Consider the following 27,041-nt stretch of genomic DNA (forward strand, 5'->3'; position numbering starts at 1 on the left):
TCCTCCAGCTCTCCTCTGAACGGTCCTTTTCCCAGGTTCTGTTCTCTCCGTGCACCGGGTGACCCGCGAGCCGTTTTTACACATTAGCTTCAATAACTCAGCTGCCGGCCTTCACAACCCAAACTCAAAGCTCAATTATTCAAGTGTTGCTGCGTCTTGGCAGCGCACGCGGCCTCCTGGCCCGCCGCAGCCTGCCTCTCTCCGGAGCGCCGCCATTGTCTGACTGATTTCCCCAGGCACCGAATCCTGGCAGCAGGACTGAAGGCCATCAAAGAGAATTAAGAGGAGACAATAAGTGTGTGTGTGTGTGAGAGAGAGAGAGAGAGAGAGAGAGAGAGAGAGAGAGAGAGAGAGAGAGAGAGAGAGAGAGAGAGAGAGAGAGAGAGAGAGAGAGAGAGAGAGAGAGAGAGAGAGAGAGAGAGAGAGAGAGAGAGAGAGAGAGAGAGAGAGAGAGAGAGAGAGAGAGAGAGAGAGAGAGAGAGAGAGAGAGAGAGAGAGAGAGATGGTGGATGTGTGTACGCTTGTGTGTTAACTTGGGCAAGAGTGCTTTTCCATCTTTGTGTATTTGGTGTTCATTTGTCGTGTGTGTGTGTGTGTGTTGAAGTGCAGCCAAAGCTTCCACAACCAGCCCAGGCCTCCCCTGCTGGCTCCGTCCACCGGTGCAGGCCTTCAGTGTCCGTCGCTCCAGCTGGCAGCCGACTTCCACTGAGGCCAAACACTCCAATACCCACAGGCCGGCCAACAGGGAGCTCTTTGTGATGCCAGAGTGTGTGTGTGTGTGTGTGTGTTTCTTTCTGTGTGTGTACTTATCAGCTACTGAGACAGTTGTTCAGCTCGTGATTGACTGCAAACGGGGCTAATCTTCAGACTTGGCTGCGTCCTGAGGACTTTTGTGTGTTTTGAAGAAACGACCCGGCTGCTTTGAGCAAACCACTGTGTTGTAATTTACGCTTCAACCAAAGCAAATTGTAGAATCTGAATCGATGGTCTCAAGGACAATGTGCAGTGAGTGTGTGGTTCAAATGAGGATCTGGGTTTGTAATATTTTGCTGCATTGATTTTCTGACGGTCAATGTGCAGGAGTCAACAACAGGTGTAAATCGAACCCATGTGGAACAAGCAGTGGTTTGATCTGTTTTCTCCCAGTGAGAAGGTTCTGGGTTTCAAACTGAGCTGAGCTTTCATGTTCTCCCTGTGTCTGGATTCTCTGCAGTATCATCCCACAGTCCGAAACCATGCAGGTCATGTTCACTGAAGCTGGTAAAGCAGATTTCAGACTGAAACCTTCTGCGCCTCATATGAAGTACAAAGCAGGAGATCGTCCAATCGGATGTCTTCACAACAACAGGAACATGTCCAGAGATACAGAGTCGAGAACAAAGGAGATGGTGTTGAACTTTGACCTTAAAATCCCATGTCATGGCCGTTATCATTAAGGGCTCTTAAATCTCCTCATTCTGACATATTCATATTGTTTTTCTCACTTTTTGAGGTGCGTGTTAGAAGTGTCCCCGACACGCCCACTCACTGACAGTTTTCCTGATATTTACCTGCTGTGTTTACACAAGGGATCAGTCTGACATTCTATCAGGAGGCTGGCAGGACCCAGGAACATGTCCAGCCATCAGTGCATGTGTGAAAGTACAAGCCTTAAGCTGCATGTCAGTGTGGGTGCAAGCGTGAGATGTTGTTGGTCCAGACCTGACGTTACCATTCGCCCCAATATACCCATTAAAGAGTCGTCAGTTCACACCTTACATTGGAAAGTGTCTCCACGTGTGTCTTCTGTGATTAGGTCTCACTTCCCTGCTCTTTATGCTAATAAACACATGTCTGAGACCAAATGATGCTGTTGTGACTCTTGTGTCTTTAGCGGATGTGGTTGTGTGTCTGAGAGAATCAACGGGTTGCACGTAGCTTCACGATGAAAGACGATTTGACCCTTTTTCATAATGACACTGTTGACACAATGTTCACGTTCACACTGATAAAAGGATGTGGTCACACCTCTGACTGTGGTTTGTGAGATCGGAGCTCGAGACACAGTTAAGGATGCATCAGGGAGCGATTAACTCGAGCTGTCTACATGTGATCGGATCACTAAGGATAATAATACCAAGTGTGAACGGCCCCCCTGTGACCGACTAAGGATAAACGATATACCCTTTATACTGTTTATGATTCAGAGCCTCTGATGCTATTGCTTAATGTGTAATAAGGAAGGGGACAAAGTGTAGAGGATCAAAATCAGGTCAGTGCAGATCACCGCTGCACAGACCGCTGATGTATTACGCCGGGCCGCCAATTTGAGTGTTTCCTCCTGTCTGTTCCTGAGCTCTCAAGGATTCTGCAGTTGTGTTTGTTGCCTTGATTTGTTGCAGTGAGCAGGATCAAGTTTGTCCAGCTGTGAAATGCTGACAACTGGATATTGTCGTGTGAATTTGACGTTTTAATCAAAGCTACCTGGGCACGAGAAACGCATCTTTACCATAAAGCAGGAAGTGTTTTTTTTGTTTAAATGAGATCTTAGGGATTCATTGTCATGTCATCGTAGGCTGTGAAACCTCATTGATACCTGCTCGCTCCTCTCAGGGGTCGACCAGGCCGATAAACCTTTCCCCCCCGACACGAGGTTCAATTTAAGAATTTTAAAACCTCCAATTTCACCGTCCCTGATATTTCTGCTTTCCCAAGAAGCAGCTGGACTCTGTTAAGCGAGCACTTAAACTGAAATCAGTCCCCGTGATGTTTTTACATGGCAGACGTTTAACTGATCCATTTACCCAGAGTGACTGTTGCTACAGTTTTATTTCATTAAACTGTGGAGTCGAGCCACGGCCTTTTTTTTATTTGTTTTGAAGCGACCTCAGAATAATCGTGTAAAAAGAGACGTCGAGGAATAAATTAAATTTAAGTGGATTTCAGAAATTATTTAAATTCCTCTTATTTCTAAAGTAGACTTGTTTAAAGGAATTTCACGGCCTGAAGAGGTGAAAGTATTTTAGTTCTTGACGCCACTGATCATCTGGTGACCCCCGGGCCTTACATGATGTGTGACCTTTGGGGATGTGGGTCACTGGGTCAGAGGGCGTCGAACCCACAACCTCCGTAGACGAGAGACGAGCTCTGTCAAGGCAGCGTCTTGTGATGAAACGTTAGAGGAAAGAATCATTGGACTCCGAGCATCAACATCACTGTCATGACCTCTTTATATCTGCACTTTACAGACTTGTGACTGGTCTGGGAAATGAACATTTTGGATTTCCATCACATGTTTGGTCTTTAATTTAATTTCCAACGCGGTTATAAAGTCTTGACTTGAACTTGTTTAAAGCTGAAGACACCCCAAGGCTAAAACTTTCTGAAAGTCCTTTCACAGAACAGCCATGATTGTGTTTTCTCCCCCTGCAGCTCCGAGGAGATTTGATTCATCACGTTGTGTCTGTAAATCTTGACAGAATGAGACTTCTCTCTCTTTTCTACACCGGTCGATATCTGAGCTGCTTGAATCCCTCAACTCTCACTCCGCTGGGATCAGATATTTGTCTGTGGTTGTAGAACGTGACTGGTGGAACCAGAGCGACTGGTTTGTGAAGGTGTTGGGAGTGTGAGCGCGGATGAGTGTGTCTGTGGGTTTGTGGGGCAAACACATGCTGCTGGACAGGTTTCAGTGGGAGGATGATGAGGATCTCTGTGGTGTCATGGTCGTGAATCACTACTGGGTGACTAAAAGGCCAGCAGGGTGTGAACAGACCAACAAATCAGAAACTAGGTTTCGTTTCCTCTCATTTTCTCACTCAATGTTTCCTTTTGGCTCAGTTAATAGAATTCATATGTGCAGAGGGATGTTTCAATTGTTCTTTCTCCGAAGCTTTAACCAGTATTTGAATGTTTGGATATATTTATTTTACAGCTGAAATAATTGGTCATTCAATTCGTGAATTGTTTAAAGTTCCCAGAAAGGCTGTGTTGAAATAACACGGCTTTCCAGATGAGAGATGTTTTTAAAAGCAACGATAAGAAATAAAGAGCTGAAGAACACAACCACTGGAATCTAAACAGAAAAAACCCACAGGCCTTGATTTGTGTGTTTTTAACCAATTCATGATACAAACCAGGTTTGAACCAAATCTGAGACGATGCTGAAACAACCTTATCTGACCTGATTCTATCTGAATGATCCTTATCACCGGCAGCAGCCTGACAGCTGACCTGACCTGACCTGAGCCCAGAGGTGTGTTTTTATCACATGGAGTGATAACTCTCTAATCATCCAGTGAAAAGAAAGACGGCAGCTATCTTCTGATAAGAAAGTCTGACTCATATTGTGTTTCTCTCTTTGCACTTCTCCAAAGAATTAATTGATCTGCAACCACATCAATAAATACACACGTGGCACCTGGAACAAGGTCGAAATCCAAATCTAACTGTCACAGTTTGATATTTAGCTTATTTAGAGTCGTACTGTGCTCACAAATTAAATCAATGTTGATTTGTTGTGGATTGAAATGTTCAAACAATCACATGTGGGCGTGTGGCTAAAGAGAAAGTGTCTCCTGAGAGATTCCACTCATTGGAACATGCTTGATGTGAACGTGACCTCAGCTCACCCCTGCAGACGCACACATGTAAACACTCGTCACGTGACCAACACATCTGCGTGAAGCTCATTGGCGCGTGGCAGCTCTCTAATGGGCCCCCCCCCCCCCCCCGCCACACTTCAGACTAACTGGGCTGATTTCACGCTCTAATGAGCAGACGCAGGCGGGTTGACTTTTAAAGGCAGTGGGTTTTTTTTCACGTGTGTGTTTAGACGGAGGAGGATGTTCACCTGGCGTCCTCCACCTCCCTTCATGACTCCTCCACTGGTCCGACTCCTACAATTACACAGTGACTCACACAAGCTCCTGGCACGGCTGCTGCGTGGCTGGGAGACAGAAGTACAGTATGTTGCTGTGTGTGTGTGAAGGATGACAACAACGCTTGTGAACACTTGTGCAACGTGCGTTCTCGAGTTGTGACTTGTGAGATTCCTCGTCTGTGGTTTTTCTTTTGGCTGGTGGATCCGTGTGGGTGGAGCGGTGACGTACTGGGATTGTACTCACCTCTCTGTACGTTGTGTTGTCTTACTTTTAGTTACTCAACACAACCAAACCAAAGTGTGATCATGCATCTGTCCGAGTTCTCCCGGGTCTGCAGATTAGAGGTCCGGTTGATTAGAGAATCTAAATCCTCCATAGGTGTGAATGGTTGTTTGTGTCTGTGTCCCTGTTCAGACCTGGTATAAACCTCCACCCTGAGAGATCTGATCCCACGTGGTCACATCTCTCTACGTCTGTTCACACCTGGAATCAAGACGTGTCCTGAATCTGTCCCTGGAGATCGTCCCTCACTCCCCGGGGCTGGAGTGAATCCCGTGCAGCTCAGCCGCCGTCTCCTGGTTTGTGACCTCGCTGCATAACAAACAGATTTCTGACTCTGCTCCTCTGTCTCCTTCAGGCTCCAATGAGAGGCTCTCCATGATGAGGAGCTAACACTGTCGGCCGTACAACCGCAGGAAGAGACGTGGCTGCTGCACCATCCACAGTCGACGCATGGCGGTATTAGGGGTGAGAGAAGCACGCTGCTTGGTTTCCTCCTTGTTTCTGTCCTTTCATTTCCAAATCCTATAGTAGCTCTTTGCTCCACGTAGAAAATATCATTACAAAATCATAACCATTCTGACTATGGCTGCTCACTCTTGCCACAATTGTTTTTTGACTTACTAAAATGTCTGAAATTAGAAGTTAAAATCCATATAATTGTTTTTCCATTTAATCTAATCGGCTCTTTAGAATCTGAATGTGTTAAATTTTCTTTCAAAGACAAAACAGCAAATCCTCAGAATTTCAAAGCTATTTTGCCTAAAATTAATTATAAGAGACAAATCTTTTCAGCTCCATCCGTGTCGTTGTAGATTTTTTTTACAACTCTCAAAAATCCAAATCAAAGCAAACTCATCGTTCCTTTGAGGATGTGATCCTCGTCAATCTGCACAGATAAAAGATCCCGACCTCCAGGTTCGTCTGGCGTCTGCACGTCTTCCTCCTCGTGTCTGCCTCAGTGTGCAGATGCTGGTGCAGTCAGTCAGCACAGATCTCAGAACAGGTTGGAGCCTCTAAATGATGGATGGGAGCTGCCTCGGCGCCTTAATCACCAGACACAACCGTCCATTATCTGTAATGTGGCTGGCTGTAATTTCACATCTGATCATTTGCCTGCGACTGTCGTCTGCGGTGGTCTGTTGATGAGTCTGTTGATGAGTCTGTTGATGAGTCTGTCACACACTACAGACAGGGAGCCGGTCACTCACTCATTTAAAAGGACTGTCTATAAAATAATAGTAATTAAACATTAATTGCATCGGATAAATTAAATGAGCCGCTGATTGTTTTCAGTCAAAGCAGAAGTGAAAACAAACTGGTTTGTTGATTTGATGGAGACAGAAGAAATATGATTCAGTATTTCAAACTTGAAGCTCACCCTGCTAGAGATGAACAGAAAATCTTAGGTCTGATCTTTATAAAGATTATGCATTCGTCAATGTGGCATTTTAGTGTCTTAATTTTCATTGATTTCAGTGACCTGAGATCAATATTGATATTGTTCAGAAGAAGGAACAGCGCGTGTTTTATTAGAAAAGTAGAAACACAAGTATGACAACCAGCAGTTCCATGATAACTGACTCTAACCTTTAAATCCATTAGAGCCTCCACTGAACCCCTGTAACACTTTCTTCTTTATCTTTTTCTTGTCTTCTACAAAGACGCTGTAGTAAACATTAAAAATCACCGTTTTACAATGAAAAATGTGAAGACTGAAAAATTTTGTCTTCTCACTAGTGTAACAGGTCTTTAGATTTGAACAGTAAAATAAAGACGGCCATTAAGAAAACCTGTAAAACTGCATAAATAATAATTAAAAAAATCTAAGTATGTAATGAGTAAGAAACCAGATTGGGGGACTTCATCAAAGATGTGAGAGGGAACAGGAGCAGCAGCAAGATACACAATCTGAAACCGAGCTGCAGCTTTGGTTAGGATGTACAGGAAGTTACACAATACTAATAACAGAAGGGTATCGCTCCCGTAAAGTGACCGCACACACACACACACACACACGCACACACACACACACACACACACACACACACACACAGACGCACACTGTAGTTTGCATTGCAGGGATTTTTAACTTCTTCCCAGTATTTGTTTTGCCGAGTGTTGTTATATATGTTGATGAATTGTCTGCATGTGTGTACTTGTGTTTGCAAGCTGACTTGTAATACAGTGTTTTGAATTTAATTGAAAGTCCGGGGGGGGGCTGCTCTGCTGCAGGAGACTGTGCAACACACAGCAAATCCAAACATCATGGAAACAAGCAGCTGGAGCAGAGCAATCAGTTTTAATAAAGAAGGGTTGTTACAGTTAGACGCGTCTGAGGGACGGCTCATTATTGTGCGTTTGAGCTGAGGCAGCAGTGGATTGTTATTATTTTAAGCTGCAGTGTGTGTCTGCATTGTTCCTGTTGGTGCTAATAGGGACGCTGGAAGCTGTCTGGGGGGAAACGTGTTATTTTCATAAAACATCCGGCACTAATTTGTCAAATAATTGTGCTTTAACTAGCAACACTACAGGGAGGAGATGAGCTGTGGCTCCTGTCGACTGTTCTACTGTGACTCCTCTTGTTCATTTGGATTTCCAGTCACTGGCTTCTATTAACATACACGTGTGCATGTTAGCACCTGTTGATTTCATTATCAATCAGTCCGTCTGTTAAAACAACTCTAATTTCTACCATATAGTCGATTAAATCCCAGAACATTTTGAAGGAAAGTAACTGAAATGTCAGAGGGACCAAGGTTGCATCTTCAAAAAGTCCTAATTTGTAAGAGCAACATTTCAAAACCCAAAGATCCTAATCGGGGTTTCATGTGTAACAAGGAGAAGCATCAAAGCAAAAAAAATTACCTTTAATAATTATTTCCAATTCGTATTTATGAATTTTATCTGTATTATTTTCATTAACTATTTTTTAACTATTTTTGTTTACCTGTTGCGCGTCACTCCTGTGTATTTACGGTGTGTGTGTAGTTCCGCCTTCTCCTCACAATGCGTTCCACATTGCTGAGGGTAAGTTGTGTTGGGAGATGCTGTGACGATATGTTGTCGGCACAATATGCCGATATGTATAATTCAAGATGGTCTCATTGTCATTTTCATTCTGAAAAACATTCGTTGCTCTGCACATCGGTTACATCTTCTCACAAAGTGACTCAAATAACAATATTCAGTGATCAAAGTAAAGGCAGATTACACCTTTGTTGATTGACTAATCCATTGTTTGATGAATCGCTGCAGGGTTTGTGTGTGTGATGGAATCTGCGTGACATGTACAGGTGGACCGGGAGTGTGTATTCAGTAAGATGCGTCTCATTGGAAGTGGAACGAGGCCTCACTGAAGCCACAGCTCCTCTCTGTTACTGCTTCTCAGATTTAAAATGCCAGTTATTGTCTTTTAAGCATCTCCAAAGCAACAATCTTTGTGTGTCTCTGTTGTGATTGTGGGTATCTCACTGCTGCTGGCAGTGTTGTACTTGCTGTGGTTTGTGTTTTTTTATTTTGCTTGTGCTCGACAATATGTTTTCTGGAGATGAAATTCCCTCTGGAATTCACTTATGTCTTGTGCTTGATGTTCTTGTAGAAGTTTGCATCTTTAACCTTCATATAATTGAAGATATATATTGTGTGCTTGCGTTTTGGGGGAAATAATCCGGTGTGTGTTTGCTGTGAGGCTCATCACTGTCGCACAAATATTACAAATATAAAGCAAACACAACAGAAGGAGGAGAAAAAGAAAAGGAGAAGAGTGGTAACAGGCCCAAGTTGTAAATGCTGCACAATGAAAAGAGGTCAAATTGTGTAATTATCAGTTAATCTGTCGTTTAATCCACTCGACATTCAGAAAGTGTTCTGAGGACAAAAAGTCGATTTCAGTTCCCCACAGTGTTCGTCGGACAAACAGTCCAAACCAGAAATATTTGGTTTCTCATGACACAAGTGATAAATGGATTATTAGAATAGATGCTGGTGAATTTTCTGTCCACCTGCAGAACAGAAACTTTCAGTATTTAGGTTTAAAACCTTTTTTCATCCCATCTGCACATGTGCAACAATCTGCTCAGTGTGTTTACAGACGTGGGCACCTTTTGTAGTTTATGCAAATATATCTGATGCAAATACTAAATTATTTTTGCCATAAAATATTTTTATATCCCTTTACTTCCTCAAACACTTCAATAATTGGCACATTAAAGTTCTGCAGAAGCTTTTTCAATGAGAAAGTGTTCTGTCTGTTTGTAAGTGACGGATTTCCACGAGACTTGGTGGTGGAAGAACGTTTTATGGGTGAGGGAGGATTTAAATGTGATTTCATAGTGTGTTGGCATTTTTCAACCTCTGTGTGGGTCTGTGCTTTTTTTCAAATCGAGAAATCAAACCTTCATCTTATAGTTTTCACTAAAATATATCAATAGAACAATAGTAGCAACACAAATTGATTTCCCAGACATCTCAACATTTGCTCAAGGTGTTTTGACGGGAGCTAAATCATGTTTTTTTTCGTGTTTCACTCTCTCGCAAATTCCACTTCTGACTCATCCTGAGCTTCAGTCCTTAATGTTTTGTGTTTGTTCTTCTTCCTCAGAACCCCGACATGCTGACGAGGAAGATAAAGCTGTGTCACATCAACGCCCACATCACATGTCGTCTGTGTGAGGGCTACCTGATCGACGCCACCACCGTCACCGAGTGCTTACACACCTGTAGGTCCCCCCCCCCACACACACACACACACATCAGCTGTCTCCGTGTGCTTTCAAGTATTCTCTTGAAGTTTCGCTCTTCATCTCCTTGTTGTGTTCCCGTCTTTCTGTCTCCTGTCAGTTTTCTCCTTGTTCCTGTCTCGTCACTTTCTTGTTTACACTCGGCTCTGTTTGTCTCCCGGGGTTTGTTGTTTTTCTTGGCTCAGGTTTTCACCTCCGGGATTAACCTGTGATTGAGATGAATCCAGGAGGCCGGTCGATGCCTCTGTGATCCGTGCAGCTTTGTTTTCTATCTGCTCTCTGACACAACAACCTGTATCATGTGTTTCATCAGCAGCTCTGAAGTCCCTGCTGTCTGTCAGACCAGCTGTGCTCTGGAGTCTCATAGTGTTTTAGAAACATAGAACTTCCCCTCGTTCCTATTTATGTGTCACTTCATTAGGATTTAAAAGAAGAAGCCTCTCAGGTGAACAAACAATCAGATTCGCCGTTTCACAGAAAATTGGATTCTTGTCACTGCGATGAAATCTGCACATTTATTAGCCGGCAGATGAAGGAGAGAAGATGTCGCCTCTTATTCACACAGTGGTTCATCGTTAGCTGGGTGTTTTCAGTAATGCAGGGTAATACAGTCCTGTGTGTGTCTGCAGTTAGTCTTCATACTGTCTGTCTGTTTAACCTGAGGAAACTCTTTAAGCCTTAAAGCCCAAAAAGCCTCGTCTGAACCATCTTCAGAGTTTTCTCAAAGACACACTTCTTCGTTTTTAAGTTGAAGAAACACAAGTTGCACATAGTCCTGTCTGAGGTTAGGAGACCAAATCTGCATTGGATCAAACTCTTCAAAGACGTGACTCAATTTTCTATATGAGGCTAAATATATAAACAAATCTGCAACAACTCCTGTGGCTCAGGAAGAGGTAAAACCAGATCGCCCACTAACCAGAGGGTCGGTGGTTCCATCCCAGTCTCCCACTATTCCAAGAAGGCTGCACGAGGATTTGTGGACTTTAAACGTCCTGTAGTCTGAAGTCACACGTCTCGTCACTCTTGCAACACGGTTCAGGGGAGGGCTTCCTCCTTCAGCCAGATGTTTCCTGTGTAACCACGAGGCCTTGTGTCCCTGAGAGCATCGTGTGCTGGAGCGCTCTGCCCCTACAGACCGAACCCGGTGCTTTACACGTGGGTGTCTGTTCTAACGCCTCCTGAGGTTAAAAAGAAGTGGTGCAGCCCGTGTGTTACCTGTTTTCTGCCGCCCCAGGGAGCCTCTGAGCTGATCCTGATTACCTCACCCACCTGAAGTCACCTGGAACGCTCACCTGAGATCTGGGTGAACCACGTGAAGGCAGATTTCACTGCTCACTGACAGGGAGCCAGACGCCTGTGGTTTGCACACAGCTCATAGGTTGTGGTGGTGGTTGTGAAATCATTATGATCTGCTGCTGCAGAATAATGAAGGTGTCTGTGGTTTTTATCGCCTGAGGACGAGCTCAATCAAACTCTGCGTTTTTTATTCCCGGTGCATTCGACATTAGAGTCAGTGGATCAGACAGAAGAGAAACGTTTTTGTATCATTAAATTCTATTTGACACTGAAGGTGTTTCCAGTGAGGCTGTGAATCCGGTTCATTGATATGGTTTATACCAGACAAGCCTCAGAACTGGGCCTGGGGTATTATTAACAGACGTGTGTAATGTGTGTTGAAGATGTTAATAGTATCTATGAGATTTAAGAAACAAGATAAAAACTATCAAAGGAAAGAAAATAAATAATTTAAGAGCGGCACTGTGGAGTAGTGGTTATCATTGTTACCTCACAGCAAGAGGGTTCCTGGTTCCTGGTTAACTGGAAACTCTAAATCACCTGTAGTTGGGACTGGTAGTTTGTCTGCTGCCGTTTTCAGACAGGAAGTTTCTCCTCTTTCTCTGGAGCGAGTGACCAGGACATTTGCGTTCTGGCGTACAGCCCCTCTGGGTCATTTCAGGAAATCCCCTCTGTTTCAGTGCTTGTCTGACAGCAGCTGGAGGAGCGTCTTATTAAAGGAAATCATATGTTTTTCTTCATTGATTAAGATCTGACCGACTTGCAGCAAGTAGCCTCGTTTATTAAACACAAGTATCAATATCACGAAGGTCAAACCAGTTGACTCGTTCAGCTCCACGCCCGATTGTGACATCAACCTATACAGTGTAGTACCTTGCATGTCCACTCGGTGGCGCTGCCTCACCACAGATGAGGGTCTTATTGTGCATATAAAGGGATCACCGGTGAGAAATCAATTATCTAGAGTATAAACGGTTTCACAGGATCATACCCATCAGAAGTTATTATGTCATCACAGGCATCAAACTTTCCTCTAATAACTTCATTTCTGCTTGTGTAGGATTTGTGTCACTGAAACAGACGATTAGCTGATTAATCAAATCAAACATATTATCAATCACTTGATTTATCATCAACATCTGCTTCTTCCAACTTCTCACTTATGAACTTCTACTGTGTTTGTCTCCTTTATATCATTTCAACCTCAATTATTCTGGGATTCAAACTGTTGTCAGACCAAAAACAATTTGTAGATATTGATTTCTGCTTTCGAGAAGTTGTGAAGGGAAGTTTATAGACTCAACTTTTGATTGATTAATTGGTGTCCACAAAAACAACTTATATAACAATTATTATATAATATTATATTATATTATATAACAATCTTATATGTACATAAATGACAATAAGAGCCGTGTGTCTGTTTCTTCAGGTGTGTTCATGTTTGAAAAAGTCAGACGTGTGATTTCATTCTCAAGTTGTCAGTTGTGATTTCAATCAACATTAGTAAACAGGACTGTCTGAACTAAATAAACAATATTAATGTTGGTCATAGATTGATTTAAACATGTGTAGTAACCGTGTGTGTGTGTCTGTGTGTCTCCAGTTTGTAGAAGTTGTCTAGTGAAATATCTGGAAGAAAACAACACGTGCCCCACGTGTAGGATTGTTATTCATCAGAGCCATCCACTGCAGTACATCGGGTAAGTGAGGGACCCCAACACACACACACTCCCTTAGTGCACACACATGCAAACCCTTGCGTGCACACTAACACACACGACATGTTGACATCAGTGTGTAGGGAGCCACTTGTGCCTTTGGGGGCGTCACCAGCTCCCTGCCAGGAAACTACCACACAGCAAAGTCCTCATGGCCGTGACCTTTTGACCTTTTCCTCGAGACAGGAACCAAAGACCCTGCACCTCTGTGGTCATTGAGCTCAGGGTGGTTTCTACTTCTGTGTGTTTCTCTAGACACTAGACAATTCACTGAATCAATTAGTGTTAAAGAAGTAGTAAAGAAGCAGCTTGTAGGAGTGCAAACAATAAGATAACAGCTCAGTCTCCATTAGGTGGTGAATTCCACTGGAGCCATTCACTGCAGGTTATCAGCTGTGGAGCTTTCTACACCAGCACTGATTAACTCCTCAGGTTAAAGTGAAGAAGTCTCATTTAGAAAAGTCCTTCTCTTGATGTTTTGGGGAGTCGGCTCTGCCAGGTGACATCCTGCAGCGCGAGGGATCCTGAGACTCTAACCTCCTCTGGAGCGCTCAGCCTTCAACGTCTGATTAATACCAAACACAAAGCTCATCTGCACCAGCAATTAAGTCATTACCTCCTAAACTGTGCTGTCTGCAGACTCATTGTTTTCCTGGAGTTGCTCCATTCAGAACACATTAGCTCTTTGCACAGCTGCTTGTCTTTGCCCCCTCGAGCTGAGAGGAGACATCACAAGAGACGTGAGGACAAAACACTCGACAGGTGTTATCCCCGAGTGCTCGTCGGGACCATCGTCAAACAAAAGTCAAACTCAGACGAGAACAACTCGTCCTACTTGTCCTGTCAAGTGGAGCTTCTAGTTCTCACAGTAACGTCAAATATCTCAAAATACTTACAAAGAATATCCTGCTGTTCTGGGGCTGATATTAGTTTTCCCCAAATAATATTTACAAGTTAATAGTTTTCTTTTCTTATCAGTTTCATATCTGTGTCCCTCTGATTGGGCCCCAATCCCCAGGTTGAGAATACCTGCATCCATTTCTGTAATGAAGTTCATCATTAGGAGGTTATATTTTCCACTGTGTCTGTTTCTTTGTTTGTATATTTGGTGTCAGAATAACCAAACTGATATTCACCAAGCTTAATGCAGGGATGGGGCCGTGTAGATTTTCCTCTGTGCTCTTCTCAGTTCTATATATATTGAATGTTTTTGCAGTGAATGGTTTTTTCCCGGTAGTGATGCACCTCACTGATGAAAACCTGCAGAAACACAAAACCTTTAACCTTTTAATCACCTTTGTGTCAAAGTCTTTTTATTCATTACAACATTTATTTAACTTGCTAAAAGTCTTCACCTGATTGGAATCTGTTTCCTGGAGAGACGCCCCTGAGAGGACAGAATACAACAGTGTTTGATCAATAAGGACAAAATGAATTCCTGATTGGAGCCTGAGTACAGGCGGTTTACCAGCAGGTTACGATAGCTTCAGCTTTGTGTTGTGGTGTTTGCCCACCAGGGGGCAGTGGTCTGCTGTGTATCTGGAGCCTCACCATCGTGCAGCCTCAGATTCAGTCTCTCTCCCAGCAAACAGCAGGGGACATGAACCTGTCACAAGGTTTCTCCTCCGTAGAACCGAAGCACACCCAGCGTGTCCGTGTCCCTGTGTGTCAGGGTGACGGTGACCGAGCCCACACACTGTGCACCTGCGTCACCCAACAGGGAAAAACTCTTTAACACTGACTGACGGAGCATATGCTGCACCGCGGCCTCCGAGCGCGGGCGCCACTTGAATTCTCGGCATAAATGACACCTTCAGAAAAAGCTTTCAGCGTTTGGGAAGTTGTGCAACATTTATTATATTCGTGTTTCCTAACTTTTAACTGCAGTCGTTTAGTTTAACCCAAGAGGAATCATTTCTCCCCAGGTTGTTGTATTTAGAGACATAAATAAAGTGTGGACCTCATTTTGAAAAAAGAAGGAAAGTCTCAAAAAATATATTATATATTAATGTTGTGCAGCAGATTTTGTCTATTTCTGTCTTGACCCTTTTGATCAACTCACGACTCCTCAAACTAATCTCTAGAAACTGTTTTAAATATATATATGTTGTTTCTCTTAAACTAATAATAAGGATGATAACTAAAATACAAATGTATGACTATAGATTATAAATGATTATACAAAATAACTATTTCCTTGTTCTCTTCAGCCATGACAGAACAATGCAAGACATTGTCTACAAGTTGGTACCGGGACTTCAAGAGGGTGAGTGTTGTGTGTTTCTTTGTAATGCAAAACATAGTGTGGGTCCATCTAATGCACTTAAAATGTCAGTTTGCATCATTAAGAAATGCATAAATACATTATAATAGAATATTCTTGTTATCCTGTCGCCGCCTCGTCTCACTTTCTTCTGTTTCTTCTCCTCTTTTGCAGCGGAGATAAAGAAGCAGAGAGATTTCTATCAGAAGTTGGGGATGGAGGTGCCCGGAGACATTAAAGGGGAACTTTGCAACATGAAGACTCTTCTGGATCAGCGCAATGGTACGAGCGGCACCGCCCAGTGTCCACACATCCCAGTACTGTCCGGGAGGAGCTGTTGTGAAAATGTTACACAACCACACTCATTAGAAAATCCCCTTTTCTACTTTGTGGACTAAATACTGTAAATCCACTGTGAAGTGTTAATTTACTGGTTCACTGTGGCCTTCACCTCTGCAGCGTCTTAATCATCTCATTGTTCTCTGTGAGAAATGAAGCTGTGAACATAAGTAACAATAACTAACTTCACAGGCATGACCAGTAACAGTGGGAACCATTAAGTAGTAGAGACGAAGGCAGTTAAACCAGTCAGAATGAGCCCCTGTCCTGCTGGTGGTTCTTTTCCAAAACCAGTTTGCTAGCGAGTACTGGTGTGACTGTGCCCACAGGGCCGTCGTGCTTAATGCTCGCTTAATCCCCTCCTCTGATTTTGGTAATTAAGGCTCAAATGGAAGTGGAAATGCTCTCCAGCTTCCTGAGCTTCAGCACTTGGAAGTCAAGTTTACAGCCACACACACACACACACAGACACACACACCCACACACAATTACATATGCTCAAACACACATTCATGTTCATACACAAATACATTTCACGGATCATTTGATGCCGACAGAGGTGGAGACCCAGGAACGGTGGAAATGCATTTCACCATCATTTGAGTTTGTGCTCAAAAGCAAACATGTGACAAGAAAAACAAAAATCAAGTTTGTTTATGGGACTGATTTCTACACAATGTACTGTTTATTGAGTGAATATCTTGTTTAGAACAAATTGAATATGTGGAACAGCAGCGGCAAAATATCATATCATAGGAGTAGTTCAAACAGTTTCTATTGACTGTTTTCCAAGGATTCAACTCTTAAGAGCCATCCTGCTGTTGATGCACACACAAGGACAACACATGGTGTACAGTGCACTGTAGACCCATCACTCAACCAATGATAGCGCCCTGACGTTAATGGGTGAGACTGAATCACTGGAGGCACCAGACGTTCTGTAAATCGGAGCTTCCATTCACTTCTTCTTTAAGTGCAAACACAGTTTTCTTTATAAGCATCGTTTGTCACCGGGCGAAACAAAAACATTTCCTGTCAGCGCACGAGACTCATTTTCTCCAAATTGCTCGGTTTCACGAGCACTTACCGAAGAAGAGTGAGGAACACGAGGTGACAAAATATAGAAACTCCCATACACACACACAAACGGATGGTTTACCCCCAAAAGACGCCTCCCTGGAAAATGTTATTGTGCTTCCCTCTGCGACCTGATTGTATATGAGATCCCATCAATCACAAACCCGCCAGCGCTCGACTGCTTCAAACTCGATTGTTAAACTGAATGAAACAAAGAAGAAGAAGAGAAATCCCTGAACTCGAGTGACATCATTACCTGAGGCCGTCGTGTCTATTTAGGATCTGAGAGATGCTCTGGGGGGGTTGTTTGAAGGTGAGACACAACAACAAGAGCAACCCCCCCCCCCCCCCCCCCCCCCCTCCCCCTCCTCTCCTCCTGATAAGCAATCAGAGAAGCTGACTCTGGAGACAATCACCACAGAGACACCAAAGCAAGCTCAGGCCTCTCCCGGTAATACCCTGTGGAATTGGTGACAGTTAGTCCAAATGGAAAATGGTCACAGAGGGTTGAGCACTATCACATCTACAGTCTGAGCAGTGAACTGTCCGTTAACTCTCGCACACACACACACACACACACACAGACACACACACCAGAAGACGACACTGAATTTCTCTATGTGTAAAGTTTACAGAAAAGCAATACGCATCTGAGCAGCAGTTTGGTCCCAGCGCCTCGTATGAAAACAATTCAATACTTCAATATCACGGCCCACGAGAAAATCCAGGAGGAAACGTAGAGCCTCACCTGCTCGGGACCATTTAGCAGCAGCTTCTGTTATGAGGTGTTTTTAAAAGACGTTTAGGCGACTGACTGTCCTCTGGGTTTACGTGCACGTACAAGAAAGTGGGACCACGTGGGTGAAGAAGACCAGGCGTTTCATAAAACGTTTATAAACCTCACTTTTAAAAATTGTATGTGACACCAACTCATAAAAGACAATTAAGAAAATCACCCCAGGCCTTTTAAACACCAGGCCTCCTCCTCCACCTCTGCACCACCTCAGGCTGAGGCTTTGTGTGTCATTCAACAGGAGCAGTAGCTTCCATGCACTGCTCTGAACACATTAGCTTCAGTGGAGTGTCCCCCCCCCCCCCCAAGTCTCATCACTGTGGAGGATGACTGAGGGTTTTTCTCCTGATTAGAAGTCGCTGTGTTCCAGAAACGTGCTCAGACTGCAGCTAATTCACTGAACGGCTGTTGTGACACTTCACACATGTGATTGTCTCATAAACACTCCGACAGGCTCGGGCTGCTTGAGACCTGCAGAGAGACAAACGTGTCCCCGTCGTCCAACAAGTCTCCATTTCAACCGAGACAAATGGTCCAAGAATCATCCAACGATTGTCCTCAGCTTTTTACTTTGACGTGTTTGACAGTTTGCAGGTTTAGATCTGTCCGTGTCCTTTTCTCTGGGGACCAAGTGTTTTTGTTGTGATTCAGAACCGAGAACATGGCGCTCAACCACTTCTTCTCCTCCTGAACAGGCGACGCAAAATCAGAGGACACCGCCCACAAGGAGGCGGGAGAGGAGAAACCAGAGGAGGACAACGACTACCACCGTAGTGACGAGCAGGTGAGTCCTCGTCTCAGGGACGGACACCCCCCCCCCCGGGCAGCTGGTCTTTTATAAACTTAGACAAAGTGAAGGTTTGCTTCGGTTAGAGTACAAATTATTAAAGAGGACAGGAAAGACAAGATGGTGTTCTACAGTTTGGGATTGATCAATCAATCATCTTTCATGGGGCAGAACTCAAAACTTCACAATCTGTTCGTGAAGTTTGAAGTTTTCCGGAGAGACATAACCATAATCACCTCCCTCATGTTGTTTATATGGAGGCAGGATAATTGACAGTGTAACTATCTGCATGGTTAGATATCATGAAAAGGAACATGATGATTATGTTATATATGTTATAGAGGTGAACTGGCACTTTCACATTAGAATTCAGAGGCTGTGCAAAAAGAGTTTGTCTCCTAAAGCGGCTTGGAAGCAGCAAAAGGTTTTAAAGATAATGACGGGTTGCAGAACAATCTGTCAGGAACAAAAGCACAACTGAGTAAAATACTGTTGCTGATAATTGTCGGGACAATTACCTTTTTTTTCTTTTCTAAAGGCCTGCATTTCAATAATTGCTTTTATAAAAGCGGCCTCAGTGTGAATCACCAGTCTGCTTCACAATTACAGGTTTCTTTTGTCTTTGGTTTCTGTGGCTCTTTAATTTGGATTTATTCATTTAGTGTCGGGCTCCACGGCTCCACCGTCCGCCGGAGGCATTCAAAACGGATATTTCTTGATTTCATTTGTATTCTGGCACAATCTCAAGCTCGGCAAAAATGGTATCAATAATGCAGAGGGAGCCGACTGATTGTTGTGCTGGACAGACGACACCGGGAAGACAAAGCTTCTTCTCCTCATGTTGCACAGGCGGAGGAAAAGTGTCCTTGTGCCATTTTGGCTGCTGTGTTTAGACGTAGGCCCGACCCGGTGGTGTCGGACGGAGCCGCTCGTCACTGCCACGCGGTGAAGACAGGCCGCCCCCCCCCCCGGTGAGGGTGAGGATCTTGCCCTTTTGGAAATTCAGCGACGGTGCAGAATGCGCTGTGAATATCTGATCCAGAGATGTGAGCAGAATGCAGCCGAGGAGGGAGCGAGCCGAGGAATCCAAGATACCTGATTTACTCTCCACAGACCGACTCTAGAGAACCTGATGTGTTGTTCTGTTTGTTCTCCGCCCAAAGAGGAGATGGAGATTCATTATTTACTGCAGAGGTCCTTTATTTAGTGTTAGATTCCCAAACTGATGCTGAAGGTTATCTTTATAAGAAAGGAGCTGTTTGGAAGAAGCAAATCTATTCAGCTATAAAAAAATAAACAAAAGGGCAATGGAGGACAGGCGCCATGGTGAGAAGCCAAAGTGATGAAGAAGGAGAGGAAGGTCCAGGGGAAAGGATCCAGGATCAGTGGCATCATACGTCTGAGCAGCAGAAACTATTCCCCCCCTCCACCACCACCACCACCACCACCATCACTGTGTCACTGTAGATGTAGAAGCCACTTAGGCTTAACCAGCGCCATGCGTGACCGATTTCCACAACGCTCTCCTGCACAACCTTTCTGGGTCGAGGGGGGGGTGTAACCTTGGGGGGTGCAGCAGGGCCACAGAGAGCTAATGAAAGCAGTGACACACAACTAAAGAAGAGCGAACAAAATGACAACAACAGCCACAATCACTCAGAGATATTTCCATCATCAGCAAAGCATGAGAGAGTGCAGTTTCGGAAGTGATTATTCTGGGATGGACGGATGAATCCTGAGGGCCAGGGTCACACTCAGACTCATCTAATGATCATGAGATGTTCCCGGTGGGTAACATTTGATGAACCGCAGCTATTTTGGGTCCTAAAGAGGAGAAATCAGAGAACACGGCTCTGCTCTAAATTATTAATAACGTTTCCAAATGCTCGAAGCCTCATTTATCAAATTCAACAGCGGCACGGAGAGAGAGGAGCTGCTGCTGCTCAGAGAGACACACAAAGAAACACAACAAAAAGACGACTGCACGCGTCCGTGACTCGGTGAAGAGCCTGTGAAATCATGTCCTCTCTGCCTGGCACCGTGAAGACATGTATGATGTGTTTTCTCTCTTCGCCTCACTCTTGCATCAGTCACACACATGTAAGTGTGTGTGTGTAGCTGTAGCAGGACTCCTGGGCAACACAAAGAGGTCGTTAGTGTTCAGTAATGTGAGGAAGCCGCCTCTCGGGCTGCCGCCGCGGACTCCAGATCACCGCGGAGACTTCTGTTCCACATTATGAGGCTGCCTGATTGCCGGCGCGGGTGGAAACACACACACACACACACACACACACACACGTTACAGCGCTGCCAGTTTTAATCAAACACCAGTGATGGGTTCCCAAGGTTTAAGCAGAAACCAGAGTAATGTTGGCTCTTCCTGTTTGAAGAGAGAGCGGCAGAGGACTCGGTGGTGGTGATGCAACCAACCCGGCTCCTGCAGCCGCCGACAACTAGCGTGTCACCACGAGGGGGGGGGGGGGGGCCACTCGGTCACATGACAGAAGCCAAAGACAAAGAGACAGTACTGGTTCAGTGAGATGTGAAGGTGAAAAGCAGAAAACCATAATTCAGTCTGTTCTTATGATAAATACATGAAATGAGCAGAGTTATAATATCAATGATAACCGTCCTTTAATGCTGATCTGCTCCTCGGATGCAATAGGGTTTGAAAAGGGTCAAATTTAGCTTAATGTCAGATTTAGGTAAGTTGTGTCTGAAACCGTCTTTACGCCCTGATAGCCATTCATAAATAAAGCTGTGTGTCTGTAATAAATCAATCATTCAATCAGGTTGTTGTGTTTTGCTTTGTCTTCCCTCTCATGCGTTGGTTTGTGTTTCTCCTCTCCGCAGGTCAGCATCTGCCTGGAGTGCAACAGCAGCAAGCTACGAGGGCTGAAGCGCAAGTGGATCCGCTGCTCGGCACAAGCCACGGTCCTGCACCTCAAGAAGTTCATCGCCAAAAAGCTTAACCTGACATCGTTTAACGAGGTAGAGACGACAACGCGCTCCAGAGAGAAGAACCTCAGCTCGAGGCTGTCGCTAACTGCTTTGCTGCTTTACTCAAACTTTGAGAAGAACTACACGAGATATGAAAGTGTAGAAATAATCATCTTTGTGTGGTTCGCTCTTTATCATTCGTTTTAATTCCTGAGCCTCACAAAGTGATGTAGATCCAGTGATCCACGCTCACTGGAGAAAAGACAAAGTGCTTTGTTCCCCCTGAAGTGGATTTGTAGCAATTTTGGAACAAATCTCTTAATTCTTTGGCGTTTTTTGTTTCAACTCGTATAAAAGCACCAGCTGGTCCTTGTTTAGCAGAAAGTAAGAATGTAATCACAGGAGATTACACGATGGTCAGCGGATACACACTTTTCTGCACTGACGCACACAGGCTCAGATATCAGGTCCTTGTGAAATCTAGATGTGGCAACTTTTCTATTTATTGACTCCCCCCCCCCCCCCCCTCCCCCCCCACGTTCTGAGCAGCAGGGGGGGGAAAGGTGGGCGATAATTTGACAGATGGATTTTTCTAAGATGCTGTGAATATTCATCACAGCCGCCTTCTCTCCTCCCGTTTTTCTATTTTCTGCGTCTCTTGTTTTTTTTGTTGTGGTTTTTCCTGGCTGTCACAGAGATGAGTGGGACGGCTCCATTATAACGCCGATCCCCCCCCCCAGCCAGCCAGCCATTGTTGTGCTATCTATTGACATATCGAAAGTTGTTGTTCAAACCCGTTTCTGCCGCGAGCTTTACAATATGTAGCTTTGTGAGAGAACAGTTGGGCCATTTACTCATTTCCTGTGTCTGTGAACCCGGCGTTGTGATCCTGTCACACATCTAAACGTTCCTGCAGGAAGTGAACGCGTTGATAAATACACAAGTGAATAGAAGAAACACACAAAACTACCAAAATAACATATTTATATAAAGCTCAACACAACGGCCCGGGTGACTGTCGATGGTAAAATGGCTGGAAAGGCTCCTGAGAGCGTCTGAAGCAACTGACTGATTCAAATACAACGTACAGTAAACCTCTGTCTGTAGGAAACAGGCCTGCGACTGATGATTACTTTCATTATGGGTTCATCTGTCCTCTGGTTTATTGAGGTATTATTTCTGCAGTGGTAGAAAATGATGAAAAATGCTCGTCACACTTTAGTTTCAGCTTCAGATTGTTGGTTTTGTGCTGGAAATCTAAAGAGCTTCACTTTTCTATCAACAGAAGAAAAGTAAAACCAGTAACTTTTCACTTTTTGCTGTTTCACTGTTGGTGGATGTTGTTTCCTCTTTTATTTGGACACAGCTGCTCTGTGACTTTCAGGATTAAATCCTCCCTCTGGATTGTCTCGTATCTTTCTAATCACAAACCGGCTGTTCCCGTGCTGATAAAGGCTTACATGTCCTTCCAGTGGCAGCCAGTAGGTGATGCTGTGGCAGTGTTTGTCTCAGGCCTTCCCCCCCCCCATCCTATCCCCTCCCTGCCTGTCTCTCAGTATATTGATCGACAGATGCAGATGCCAGGCGCTGCTCGGCAGATTATCAATGTTGACTTCACAGGAGGAGAGGTGGATTTGGCGAGCCGGGCCCCCGTGTTCGGTATTGAACTCCCGTGTTCGCCTGAGAAGCCCCCCCCCCCCCCCCCACTGCTGCACAGGGCCACAGGGGCCACTCCATGTCGAAGTCTGCTCCCACCAGGCTCCTCTTCCTCTGAGATGTTATAACTCAGGCTGAATAATGAGAGAGCAGAGGGGCATCACGTCGGATCAGATGCAGACTGGAAACCTGGCGTCATGTCTGCTGAGTGAAAACCTCAAACCCTGATGTTCAGGAGTGTTTCAGTCATTTGCTCTTTTCTCTTTTTACAGCTGGACATTTTATGCAATGAGGAAATCTTGGGGAAGGACCACACTTTGAAATTTGTCGTCGTGACAAGATGGAGATTTAAGGTAACGCTCCAGAAAGACAGATTTAAAATGTAAAAGTAGTTCTATAATCATGTAATCTGAAGTTTAAACCACAGTCAAAGCCTTTATTAAACTGGTCCCTGGTTGACTTTTCAATGTTTCTTGTTGACTTGTTAATATGCATATGCAGGCAACACGACCTGACACCAGCAGTGCAATGTCCTGTAAAGGTTCAAGCTAACAAGCTAAAGCTAACCGGCTCCATGTCTTTGTGTGTCTCACAGAAATCCCCCCTCCTGCTCCACTACAGACCCAAGATGGATCTGCTGTAGCGAAAACGGACACAACGGTTGTTTCTTTCCTTTTTGTTTTTTATAAATATTTTTAATTTCAGGTCCGGTGACTGCAGACTGTGCCGAAACTTCTTCTTCTTCTTCTTCTTCTTTTTAAATTTTTTTTTTATTTATGCAAAGACGATCAACCAACACCAAGCAAAACGCCCGACAGTAAAAAAAAACAAAACACAACATAAATCAGCATAAGCCAGCAAACGGGGGAACAAACACACAACCACAGAACTGGAAACCTCCAGCACAGACTCTGCAACACTCCTGTTTTGTTTTTTTAAGGAACTACAACAACCATTTTTTGTTTTTTGTTTGTTTGTTGTCCGCTACATCCTTGATATGTGAACAAAATGGAAAAAAAGAAAAAAAAAATTGAGAGAAAGCATATATTTATACTTTTGTACAGAAGAGACACATTGAACCAAGACACTACCGGTGCTCTGTTTACACGCAAACAAGATGTCTGGAATCCCGTGACTGTGGTTTTTTGAGCTCCGTGCAGATTTCATCCTCCCGAGACGAAGACTGGACGGAGAGGAGGACGTTTTCTTTTTTATATATAACAAAAGGTTTCTGTTTTTTTTTTTTAAATTTCCTGTCACAATCCACTTGACACGTCTGGGGAGCACAGAAAGTTTTATGGAAGATTTATAACAGGCATCGATTTCAAGTACAATTGTCTCAGAATTCCTTTTTTTCCTTTTCCATTTCATTTCGTTGGCTTTGTCTAATTTGCTAATGGGTTCTTGATGATTGTCAATTGTGAATAGGCTAAAACATTTTTGTTGTGTAGTAATTTATGTTCTATATACCGATATTGTACATAAAATGTCATTACAGATAGAGAGAGAGAGAGAGAGATTGAAGAGAGTAAGAGAGACTTTAGACTGTTAAAAAGAAAAGAGTGGATCCCAGAAGAGTTTTCTATATGTCGGGCAAATAAAAAGAAAAGTGTCCAGAGGTTTAAAAATGAGGATTTTAAAAGACAGACTCACTATCAGTATCAAAAATATATAAATGCATCTTTATGCTGTCTGACACAGACACAAGACAAATATCAAGTCCCTTGCAGTGTGCATGTGTGTGTGTGTGTGCGCGCGCGCGTGTGTGTGTGTGTGTTACGAGACTTTAGGGCGAACAAGCAGAAAGCTTCCCATCCCCCCCCCCCGTGCTCCTCATCTCCCTCCTGTAGAGTTCAGTTATTGTTCATTTGCTCATCATCAACAATTCCTTTCTCCCCGATGACTAAACACTGGTGTGTGTAAACCCAGTTCATTCTACTGGTTTCAGTCTCGATCTTATTTGGATTTCGCATCATTCAGACCTGAGTATCCGTCCTTGTGTTTCCACTCGTTCAGTGAAAACTGATACAGCCACATGTTGTTGTTGTTGTTGTTGTTGTTGCTCCGACGCAGAGTTTGTTTTGGAAATTTACCACAAACTACTTTAAAGCAACACAACGTTACTTCTGGTGAGCAGCAGCGCCCCCTGCAGCCAATGGATATTACCCATGATCCTCTGCTTCCTGAACCAGGAGAGCTACTTAAAGAAAGTTTCTCCAGTTCAGCTTTATTCTTCCACTTCCTGGACCTGATTAATATTGTTATTGATAATTGAAGTTGCGACTGATTTGAATGCAGATTAAATTCATTTCACATAGAACAGATGTTTAACGAAGAAGTTTCAAAGTTTTGCTTTAAACCAGTCCAGTTTGTCTTCACCCCCCCCAGTAGAGCATGTCACCCTTTTTTATATTTTTTGCCCAAATTAAATTCTGGTTTTCAGTATCGATATTTTCTCGATCAGATCCCTGATGTCCCCGCTGCACGGTGCTGGTAGATTTCAGTTTGTCCTCACTGCCAGTTGCAAATGTTCAAAGTTACAAAGTGTTAAAGAGCGTTTTTTCTAAAAGTGGCGTGATTTATTAATCAGTATAAAACCTGGAATTCTTTTTTGCAGAATAGCTAGTGTTCGATAATGTCGACTTCGCAGGACAACATTTTTTTTCTGAGAAGCTACTCGCAAATTCAGGGTCCGCACAGGGGGCGGAGGTTTTTTCTGAACATTTTGATATTGAAATTCTGAATAAAAAAAAATGGCCCCAGTTGGGTCATTTGGTGCTGATGCGTGTCTGTTTCTAGTCGTACGGTTGTTCTTTCTACTGTCACACTGCAAAAACCAATGTTCTGTCCAATGAGAGAAAATGTCTTTATCTCACAACTGCTCAACTGTCTTCAAAACAACGTGAAACACAACTGGATCCTTAACAAAACGCCATGTCTGACCTCAAGTATGATTACCTCACCTGACCCGTGTGGTCAGAGGTTGAATTACAATGATTTACCCTCTGCATTGTATCTGCCCACAGCCAGATGTTTTCTATGTGTTCACACGCAGGGCTCCTCCTCATCTGCACATCGTCCCTCAAACTTTATCAATTGGATAAAAGCTCTTAATCTATTTACCTGCAATATTTATATTTTTTGCATGGAAGAGTAAATTACGTCGTGCACATATTGTGTTGGATTTGGAGATGTAATGAGATGTGTAGGAACCCTGCTGCATCAGGACCTATATGACTTGTGTGTGAAATCAGCGTCTTTAAAGCCGACAGGTCGGTTCCAAACCAGCTCTACCAAAACCCTCCAGTCTGCATGTGTCACTGCTGATGGGAACCGAAATATGTCAAGGCCCCAAATCCGGTTAAATACGTCAACTGGCCATTGTTTTTGTTTTTTTTATAATGCTGGAGCTGAAATCGTGAAAAGCAAAAGGTGAAATGCAAACAGCTTTCTGATCTGATTTAGGAAAATTTGAATAATTTGCAGTAAAAAAAGCATAAATAAGGTTTATTGGCTCTTAACCAACAAATTTAAAGCCAACAAACGGTACAAAATTCACGATAAAACCAGAAACAAGGAGCCCGACGTGTTTGGTCAGATCCTGGATGTGTGTGTTCTGTCAAATCCCTGCACACGTGATGTGAGCCCTGTTTGAAATGAGGCCGGTGGGGAGTTGACCCTGAGGTCAAGTTCATGTTCTCAGACTCGTCCTGTAGCTGTCGTCACCTCCTGTAAACGTTCAGGAGGAATTCTCTCATTCCTTCATCCTCTGTTTTCCTCATGTGATAAAGATGTAAAGAAAAACCAACAACAACAAGGTGCTACTTTTAAAAAACAACGACTACAAACTAAATGTTTTGCAGAACATCTTTTTATTCCTCTTTCCGTTTCACTCCGTGACTTTCACACGGCACCAGTCTCACAAACAATGATTCATTTTCAATATGTCAGAATGTGAATTCACTTTGTCGCAAAAAGTTTTGAAACTGAAACAACTTTGGAAAGAAAAGTGTGAAACGACCGACTGGTGCTTTTCTTGGTTCCACAAAAAGTTTGAAAACCTAGAAAGTTCACAAACTTTCAAAACTGCATCGAGAGAATCAAGGTTTCACTTCTGTGGAGTTCATGATGGAGAAAATCTCACTTTTCATAATTTTACTATACTTTCAGTTTTTTATAGTTTCATCACAGACGATTTGATCTGAGCTGGTTTCAACACAAACGTTCCGAGAACCCTGTGAAGCATGTGACGGGTGGGGGGGGGGTTAGCTCTCTGTCTCTGG

The 27,041-nt window shown here is 43.7% G+C and overlaps 1 protein-coding gene across 2 annotated transcripts in view; it reads left to right on the forward strand.

The window, feature by feature from the left end:
- LOC128445440 (polycomb group RING finger protein 3) overlaps nucleotides 1-26,779 on the forward strand; it is a 41,930-nt gene extending 15,151 nt beyond the window's left edge. For both annotated transcript variants that reach the window (XM_053428100.1, XM_053428099.1), the window contains exons 2-10: nucleotides 5,500-5,609; nucleotides 9,745-9,862; nucleotides 12,789-12,885; nucleotides 15,114-15,169; nucleotides 15,341-15,448; nucleotides 18,071-18,159; nucleotides 21,016-21,153; nucleotides 23,031-23,111; nucleotides 23,354-26,779. In XM_053428100.1, the coding sequence (XP_053284075.1) occupies nucleotides 5,595-5,609; nucleotides 9,745-9,862; nucleotides 12,789-12,885; nucleotides 15,114-15,169; nucleotides 15,341-15,448; nucleotides 18,071-18,159; nucleotides 21,016-21,153; nucleotides 23,031-23,111; nucleotides 23,354-23,401 (750 nt within the window). In that variant the 5' untranslated portion in view covers nucleotides 5,500-5,594 and the 3' untranslated portion in view covers nucleotides 23,402-26,779. The remainder of the gene's footprint in view (nucleotides 1-5,499; nucleotides 5,610-9,744; nucleotides 9,863-12,788; nucleotides 12,886-15,113; nucleotides 15,170-15,340; nucleotides 15,449-18,070; nucleotides 18,160-21,015; nucleotides 21,154-23,030; nucleotides 23,112-23,353) is intronic.
- The last annotated feature ends 262 nt before the right edge of the window (nucleotides 26,780-27,041 follow it).

Source organism: Pleuronectes platessa, chromosome 8 (assembly GCF_947347685.1).
Source record: "Pleuronectes platessa chromosome 8, fPlePla1.1, whole genome shotgun sequence".
Taxonomy (NCBI): domain Eukaryota; kingdom Metazoa; phylum Chordata; class Actinopteri; order Pleuronectiformes; family Pleuronectidae; genus Pleuronectes; species Pleuronectes platessa.